General features: G+C 41.1%; 1 protein-coding gene across 2 annotated transcripts in view; it reads right to left on the reverse strand.

The window, feature by feature from the left end:
• The window catches only part of ntn1a (netrin 1a), a 255,680-nt gene extending 247,260 nt beyond the window's left edge, over positions 1-8,420 (reverse strand). For both annotated transcript variants that reach the window (XM_043241770.1, XM_043241769.1), the window contains exon 1: positions 6,993-8,420. In XM_043241770.1, coding sequence (XP_043097705.1) covers positions 6,993-8,010 — 1,018 coding nt within the window. In that variant the 5' untranslated portion in view covers positions 8,011-8,420. The remainder of the gene's footprint in view (positions 1-6,992) is intronic.
• Between the last annotated feature and the right edge of the window lie 1,500 nt (positions 8,421-9,920).

Here is a 9,920-nt window from a genome sequence, read left to right on the forward strand (position 1 = left end):
TTTATATTCCAAAATACTGACATATTTTTGCATCAATTTTAAGTCATAACTGACTTTTCTGGCAAACCGCAAGGCTTATGTATAATTTCACGATCTTTGTAACTCAGAAATCCAAACCATCCCGACTGTCTCTGTGCTATGCCTCCAAAAACATTCGTTCATTATTCATTCTATCTCACATGTAAGGTTATTCAACAAAGATAATACTGGATATTAAAGCTGAAAGTAAAAAATATTTTCATATCCAGCAGCTCTCAGACTTTACCAGTCTGAGTTTATTTCAAATTGCATAGCTGAACACATCGCTACATTTATTGTATGCAATCAAGAGAATCTGAAACATCCCAAATCTTGCGATGAAATAATTTTTTTGTCTAAGCAGAGATTTTCTTCCTCAGATTTTATGATATGATCGGCAAAATCTCCCCTGAGATCTTCTCACTTTAATGACCTTTTAAGTATACTAGCAGATGTTTCAGCTGAAACCTTTCTTCAGTGTGTTGGTTCGCTGCTCATTAGATGATCTTATACACAGTCTGTGAGTATTATCAGGTGTTCATAATTAAACAATCAACTGGTTCATAAAATAACAATAGAAACAATAACACACCAGGCATATAGCTCCTCAGAGTTGGAATTGAATTGTGAAAAAATGCTTTAAATGCCAGTCCCAGCAGGACTCAGCTCTTGAAAGGAGCGTGGTTTGATATTCTCTGTTCATGTGCCATCGTTCTGCCTGAAATATTTCTATCCTGTCAATATACACTTTTCATACATTAGCCTGAAGCTGTCAATGTGTCCTTGCGTAACAAGCACATCATTGTATTTCAAAACAATGCTCGAGCGATCCGGCCACATGTGGTAAGATGGGGAGACAGAACTTTGGACAACGTTAAACATTGTCAGACCGAGGAATAAATTGTTTTGACTCCTATTTACAATCAGCGTTGGTGTTCTGCTCTTTCAAATCTTGACAATTACGAGCAATTTAAAATCAGAATCATTAAAATTGACGTCACATATTTTTAATAGTATTCTCTCACAAACTGGGCACATTATCGCTCCATCAGTTACGAGCATCCCGCTGAAAACTGAACGATTCTCTCGAACTCAAAGCAGCATTATCATACTCTTACGCATACCATCCCGCCTGAGCGCGATATGTGTGCTAACGCTCATGTTTCCGAGCCTTTGTGTGTGTGTGTGTGTGTGTGTGTGTGTGTGTGTGCCGTCTAGTTAAACGAGATGCAGATGGCTGGTTTGGGCCTAGTGCATTGCAACCTGGCAGGCATCAGGTTGAGTTTGCTGCAGAGTACTCGACTCTAGAGCCAGGCTCTCCTCTGGAAATATACTCACCCCCCTGCAGCAGAGCCCCAGCGTGGGCTTTCCGCCAGCACTGATCTCGCCAGGAGGTCTGGGCCTTCTCAAAAACACACAGCCTGCCCCACAGGTTTACAACAGCCAGCTCAACGCACCCTTATATCTCTGGTTCTCCTGAAGAGGCTGGGCTCGTGCATCGCAGTCTGATTCCAAACTCTCAAAACCATTGTTTTTTGATCACCCTCCCTGTCAAAAAAAACTGCAAGAAAGCTGCCAGCCGGTAAGGAGTAACATGAAAGCGCTAATGAGCTCGCTAGTGGAAAACATTCACGTTGCACAATCACAAACAGGTGGTTCAGAACCGCTAGGTGTTTGCTGTATTTGTTCGATGCATCTGCAGATGATGATGAAGACACTTTTGAAAATTCCTCTACAAGATTCACATGCATACGAGAAGGTCTTGTTCGTATGTGGTTTACAAAACAAGATGAACACCAGTAAACACTGATAAGCGTTCTGGGAAATGCGGTCACTGGATGAATTGCTGCACGTCTACGACGGTAATTCATCCCCTTTGAACAGTAGTGAGGCAGAATAGTGAGGTAGCAGAGCAAAGTGCAAAAGCTCTGTAAGGTTTCTCTTCTCACATCTCACCCTCTTCTGCTTGATAGGTGGGCCTATTTGATCCATCGGCAGCTTTGAAGATTAGAGGCGATGATTTATAAAAGCCACGTGGCAGCTAAAACATTAACTATTGCCTTTTATTGTTACTGGCATAGACAAACACACAAAGACCGAAATTACTGATGGCCGATTATCTTCGAAATCTGACAAACAAAATGATTGTCCTTTATTTATTTATAATAATATTAATAATATTTATTGATTTATACAGGAAATCAAACCCGATCTAAATGTTTTCGGAGTTTTGGAGGCAGTGTGATTGACACAACATGAAGTCTTATTTATTTTTATGCAATTCACCCAAAAATTTAACTTCTGTTTGCATTTGTTGTACAGCATGTAACTGGCATGATTGTCTCTGCTTAACATAAATATAAAGGGGAGGAAAAAAGATATTTGAACAATTTTCCCAGCGGTTTTTGTCCATACCATGAAAGTCAATGGGGTGCACACCTTTAATACAGCTTCAGTGGTTCAATTCATGTTTGAGCCCAAATCAAATGTCAATGTGTTCTTCCCTGTCACCTGACATGATGTCAGGACAAAGCACCAATTGATGTGTTGCCATATTTATACCAATATAATATGATGGCACGAGTAATGAGTTGATCTGATTTGACAATGGATCGCTACTTAAAGGGATAGTTCACCTAAAAATACAAACTCCTGTCATTTACTTTCCTTCATGTCTTTCCAAACCCGTGATTTGATTTGAAGTGTTCTATGTATATGCAATGATCAGTATGTGAATAATTGTTCAGTTAATTCTGTTCATCATATAAAGTCATCGTGTCTACAGAAGATTTGGACTAAACTACTCATGAATACACGCTAACGTTTTTAACATTGACTTTATGAAGTGCCAATGTTTCACAGCGTTTTCATTTAGATTAACTAACCCTTTAAGTTTCAGTCTGTTCAGCATAGAAATGGATCATATTAAACCACTGGAGCATGAATTACTCTTACATTACATTTATGAGATGTTTTAAAACTCAGCTGACTTTTATTATACGGGCAAAAACAACCGAAACATTCTTCGCATATCTTTTTTTTTTTTTTTTTTTTGTTCTGCAGAAACAACATGAAGGTGAGCAAAGGATGGCAGAATTTCAGTTTCTGAATGAACCGTTCATTTACTTTTGAGAAGAGCAAACGAGCAGAGCTTCATTTTCTTCTAAAGCATGAATAATGTGTCCTGGGAGATTACTCCGATGGGGTCACCTATTTCACGTCTTCAGAATATCGACCTGCACCGCCGGAGAGAGCACTAAAACACTTCCAAGTGAAGTGTGCATTTAATGTTCAAGGAGATCATGCAGTAACTGTGTGAGACGATATGTTCAAACTGGCTGAGTCGTGTTGTGGTTTGGCTGTTGCAGGGAAGTGTAACTTTGTGACGGAGAAACAAGTACATGCGGGAAATACAAGAGAAGCCATTTGGATTCTGACAGCGATTTGTTTTACTTCCAACAATAGAGGACGGAGAAACATCCTTGATTCGTCTCAAACCGCAGTCAGAGATTCAACACATCCTTCTGTCATCAAGATAGCATTGCTCTTAAAAATGTCCTTCTCTTTACTAAAGCGTTCACCTTTTACTGCCTCATCTTGTCTGCTCCTGCGAAGCTCTTTTATGGCGCGCAGTTATAATTAAGCCACAGCAGGTTATTGCGTATCTGAGCTGTACTTTACACAAGTATAAACGACACAATGCATAATCGCATAACTGAAGGATTAAACGCGCACCGCCTCGCGTGTACATTGCAAATGCAAATTTTAGCACAATTAAAATGTATAATATGCTAAACAGGCCAAGCTGCGGTTGCTTTTTTTCAGGTCTGTTAGTTTGACTTTTTAAAAACAGATTGGTAGGATTTCAGCCGGGACGAATGATATTTTTAAAACGGCGGTTTTTACAACATCAGCACCTTTTTCCCCCTGTTTATCACTGCGAAGTTGCTTTTAAACAACCTGTACTGTATAAAGCGCTACAAAGAACTGCGAGTTTTATCCAGTGTAATGTTTTAAATGATTTTTTCCCCCAGCTACGGAGCGACATTCCCATTTCACTTTGTATTCTTGACAGGCTTCAGACTGTGGCTCAATGCATTAAAAAATGATGCCTCTCAATGCAGTAAGCTGATCGATACCGTAAGGCCACATTAACAGGGCACTCGGGGGTTTATGGGGGTCCTTTTCCACTCAAGGATCCAATCAGTTAAGTGCGGTTCGAGTGAAACCTAGGTCTCTTTACTTATCGATCGCTATCTATTAAACAATTTCTCTCAACACTATGTTTCAATCACTTTAAAACCTCCCTCATAATCTACATTTCAAATCCATCTCTCCCATATGTTTACATATGTGTATCCCTTCCACACAAGCGCTTTGGTGAAATGTCCTTTCAGTAAGAGTTTGGTGTAGTGCATGAACTCATATTAAGACCAACACAGACAATTGCACTGAAATACTCCCCAGCATGCTGGAATGTTTCTCCTACATACACTACCGCTGAAAGAGGACCAAACCCTCTGTCAGATCATTTACATCATACATTTCCATATTTAGGTTTGGGCTATGAATGAAAGGTTGCCATAGTGTTTCTGTAGGTGTTTGATTGCATTTGGCCCTCACTCACACACACACACACACACACACACTCACACACACACACAACGGTTTTCCCTCGGGTTCTGCCCCGGCTCAGAGGTGTCACACGGCTCTTTCTTCTCCTGTTTAAGCTCTGTTTGCTTTAACGCTGCCCACCCCTTCACTCCTCTCTTTTCACTTCTTCACTTCTTTTCATTCTCTTGCTCTTTCTTTTCATTTCGGCAGTGGATCCGATGGCACTGCGCTCAGGAAAAACACAGCCGAGGAATGTTCGGCAAAAGCGTCGGCTCGCTGACAGCAAGATGGATGCTGTGAGTGACGATCTTTTGTGCCCCGCGCAAGACTCACACATGGAGGCCCCGGTAAAAATAAAGTGTCAAGGATACAGGGGAGCAATTCATTTCTGCTGTGCGACAGTGGCGTCTCAACTGGTGTGTTTACATTTCCAGCCAACAGATACATGTTTGGCTTGCTCAGAGAGAGAGAGAGGAGAAAAAGAACGAGCTCTTCTTTTCTGAGATGAGTCAAAACAGGCATTGAAAACTAACCGGGCAGGTGCTAAATTAGCTACAAAATACGTGATTGATGACAGATGATGACTATCAGGCTCTTTTCATTATAGTTATGAATTAGACTTGTTTATGCACAGCCAGACATTGTCTGCATGTCCGTTTGACAGTGCACTGTCATTCAGCTATTGAATTGAACTGATTCAAAAACACATGCTAAAATATGATAATTATTTATGGCATTTTAGGATGCAGACAGTTTAACCCACAGAGATACGTGTTTTTCGTTTTTCGTGCAGTATAAGTGAAACACACAAAGGGCATTGTGAGCGTTAATGCTATTTTATTTAAAGGAATGTTTTCATTAACGGGAATTGCATGCTTCAGTTGCACCCATAAGCACTTTTCATAACCCGGAGATTTATCTTATCTTTCAGACTGCTGATAAACAGTCTGCTTTAAGAGCGCTTTAGCTTGGTTTGTTCTATCTTAAGAGAAGCCAGACGATTCAGTGCAAATTATGACAGTTCATTTCATTTATGAATTAGGTGCCTTATCCATTTAATTAAGGGTCATGAGTTTTATTTCTTTACTTTAGGTACTTTAAGCAATAGACTAAACATCCACGTTGCTCCTGCTAAGTTTGTCATGCAGTGAAACTGCGTTTCAAATATCTATGTAAAATGTATTTTTATTATTACTAATTTTTCATAAATAATTATAATAACAAGGACGATGATAAATAAATATTCGGTAGTCTTACCAGCTCTCTCTACTGAATTCGATCATTTTAGTTTTTATTTGTGGTTTGCATGTAGCACAGCGTGAATAAATATATTTAGAGACAGTATAAGTAAAAACAATAATAAAAAAAGGAATGAACATGTTTGACATTCAGTTTTAATGGCAGTGATAAAAGTGAGCGCACGCGCGCCAGAACACGAGGCGGCTAGCTGGCGGACTTTTATCACATTGCTCTTTAGACGACGAATATATGCCGTGTGTCTTTCTCGCTTTAGTTTTTTACCTGTTTACTTTTTTTATTATACCTGAATATATCTTAATAATTTTACCTTAAACTACTAATTACTATGAAAATGCTAAAAAAAAAAAAAAAAAAAACTTTAAAAAGAAAAAAAGCTTGTGGCACTGCGTATAAAATAAACGTTTAGGCGCATCTTAATAAGCTGCATTGGACAAACGATTCCATATTTTTGTATAAATATATTTTAGCGCATTTTGTTAAAAAGAAACGTACAGTAACCACGTAAGCCGAGCCCAAGTTTCTTTTTCAAACTTACATTATTATTATTTTATTATTATTATTATTATTATTATTACTACGTAAATTTGTATTTAATAATGCATAAAGCTGAAATTAAATCAAATCTATGTATTAATTAATTATGTTTAGACCATAGACATTTATTTAAACTCTGTTCGATGCCGAGATTGGTTAAAAATCGGCTGATGCATATAGTAATAAATCGTAATAATTTATATTCGTTTATCTTTGACGGCTCTAGCCCACAGGCTGCTTACATCCAAACCACTTTTTTTTTTTAAATTAGAGATTTTATTTTTTATCATTTCTCTAAATCATTTAGTGGACCGTCCATAAATCTGTCACTCGTACTGTTGCATTGTACTGATCCTGAAAGTTCCCCTCACTGGACGCGAAACGCTCGCATTTAAAAAGAAAACACCCGCACTTTTTTACTTGGCGGTCACGGCTGGTTTCCAACTCATCTCAAACAAACTGTACGTGCGACAAAAGATAAACGACGCGTCTTCGGCGACGTGTTCGCGCCTCAGGCTACGCGCTTTCCAAAAACGACGTGGAAATAAAAAAGCAAATGGACCTACCGACGCATTCGTTGGCTTCTCTTGCGGTTGCGCGCTGCCAGGGTCGGTCATAGTGAAAAGGTTTGCATCTGTCACACTCCGGTCCGGCTGTATTGTGCTTGCACTCGCACACCAGGTTTCCGTCCCTGTCTTTGACGCACCGTGACGCGTGTCCGTTACACTTACATCTGCCTCCGACCTGCAGGTCTGACACGGCGTAAAAATAGGAATCTCTAGCCAGCTCCGAGTCATCCTCATTTTCGTCTCCGAAAGTGTGCAGTCGGCTGAAAGTGACCTTAATGTCAGTGGCGGTCACCCAGTCCTGAAGCACGGGTGAATTGTCAAAGTCGTGCGCGGAGGGTCGCCCGTCCAGGGTGCTGAACGCTATCAGCCCCCCGGAGAGAGGGTGCATGTCGGTGTGAGAATCTGTGCAGATGGCCTCTTGCTCGTTTTGCTTAGTGATCGTGGCTTTGCTGGGCTTGTTGTACATCTTTCTGCATTGGGTCGAGTAGTACTGGAAAGGCACCCAGGACTTTCCGTAGTCCATCGATTTAAAGATAGCCATGGACTCTGGTCGCGGGGAGCAAAACTGCAAACTCACGTAGGTCACCTCGAATTTCTTGCCCAGGGACAATGTTAAAGTCACATTTTGAGGATACTGGATGTAATTGTCCGACTGCCAGCAGGTGAGATTGTGAGGATTGTTCAAGTCGGTTAGGTAAGCAGGTGGGTGATATTTCTTTGGGTCCGACGCGTCACACGTGTGGCAGTTTCTGTGCCTTTCGTCCCCTTTCTCGGTCACCACACAGTACCGACTCGGTGTTTTGCCGCAGGTGCTGGACGCGCGCACTTCCTTCCCGAACGCCGCGTTGACGAAATCGGGGATGCATCTTCTGGGGTGACCGTTCTCGTCGTAGCACGGGTCCGGTGGGGAGGTCTGAGCGGCGAACATGCTCATGCCGTATCCGCCGACGGTGCCTTTGACCACACAGTAGAGAGTCACCAAAGTGACCAAAGCATCCGAGACCCTCAACATCATCCCGCGCCTTCCTCAGTCTCTCCTGTTCTGAAACGCAGCCGTGTCCGAACGAGAAGATGCTATCAACTGTTTGCGGATGGAAAACCAGTTGACAACCTGAGCGTGATCAATCCACAGCAGATAGGACACCGGTGCCAAAGAACAAACTAATGCGAATCTAAATCGGACTCCAGCATGTGGGCAAACTTCTGTATTTAGGCTAAACCGCTACGGAAAGATCCGACAATAATTACGCTTTCGCATCGAAAGAAGATCGCAGCTGGAGAAATGTCTACACCGATCACTGTACCTCCCTCAAACACTTCAGAAAAGTCTCAAAACAATCTCAGCTCGTTCTGGCTCTCTTTTTCCGTGAGTATTGGACACGCGCTTTTACTTGTCTGGTCCTTAAATCTCCGCGCATGTAGAGGATATAAGAAGAGGATATAAGAGGAGATCACGTTAGTTTGAGCTCTAGTGAGATAGGAGACACTCTCGTTGCCTCTCTCTCTCTCTCTCTCTCTCTCTCTCTCTCTCTCTCTCTCTCTCTCTCTCTCTCTCTGTCTCTCTCTCTCTGTCTCTCTCTCTCTCTCTCTCTCTCTCTCTCTGTCTCTCTCTCTCTCTCTGTCTCTCTCTCTCTCTCTCTCTCTCTCTCTCTCTCTCTCTCTCTCTCTGTCTCTCTCTCTCTCTCTCTCTCTCTCTCTCTCTCTCTCTCTCTCTCTCTCTCTCTCTCTCTCTCTCTCTCTCTCTCTCTCTCTCTCTCTCTCTCTCTCTCTCTCTCTCTCTCGGACGCTCTCTCTCTCTCTCTCTCTCTCTCTCTTCTCTCTCTCTCGGACGCGGACGCGTCTTTACGCAGGGCTTTGAGTTTCTTCATCTCCAGCAGTGACACTCGAGAGAACAACGACATCCACTGGTAGATTATCAATAAAACCAGCGCCTGAATTGAACGGAGTATAATAGTGCAGTTTGAAAATTACTATGTATTTTAAAAAAAGAGTAATCGTCGCGTAGTCTATATCTTATTTATAACATAAAGGATAATGCTCTTTTTATAGGAACAAGTCGAGTATAACAATAATAATGCCGGTACGTCTTATAAATGTGAATTTATAATGGCATTATTTGGTTAGTTTTTATTCATTAATGAGTTTATTTTTGTCATCTTAGAGGTTTTCGGTTGGTACATGATTATTTTATAAAGCCTATCTCCCAAAGCTAATGACTTCCTTTAGTTTGGTTTAGCTAGGCTACGTGTTTGATTAGCAGGGTATCCCATTATTAAAGTCCAACATTACTTTTTGTTAGCCATAACAGCTCATTTAATTACATTTTGTTTCTAATGTTTTCTCCCTCAGCGAATTTCTCGAAAGATTGGACACGAAACACTATAATACGTTGCAATGGCATTAATAATATTTGTCTATGCATCGGATATATTTATTTAACGGTCTAGATTCTAGAGTGACCTATAAAAAGAGCGAGTTGTCATTTATATTAGGCCTACTGAACTACATTTTTGGGGAAACAAGTAAATAATTAGGCGTTATGTTCTGCCATACATGTTTGGTGTTTTAGCTAGCTTATATCGTCTTTTAAACTGATCTGTTAAAACGGGCCTTTGAAATAGAACTGCAGGGGTCGACCTAGACCTCAGTAAGTGGGGGGCAGTTATTTATTCCTCTTTGTTTTTTGATTAACATGCCACGGACAGGTATTTAATTGGGCCGCTATCCCTTTAAAAACCGATAATATTACTGACACATGCCAGGTTTCATTCACCAGTTTACATTCACTTAAACCCTAACCGATTGTATTTACGTGAGATACTGCACGCAGTGGACATTTTGACAATCAGGCGCGAAGAGAAGTGCCGGCTCGCCTTGAAACACGGGTCTGTCCCGGGAAAAAACCGGATGGCTGTTCAGCTTAGA

This window comes from Puntigrus tetrazona, chromosome 6 (assembly GCF_018831695.1).
Source record: "Puntigrus tetrazona isolate hp1 chromosome 6, ASM1883169v1, whole genome shotgun sequence".
NCBI lineage: Eukaryota > Metazoa > Chordata > Actinopteri > Cypriniformes > Cyprinidae > Puntigrus > Puntigrus tetrazona.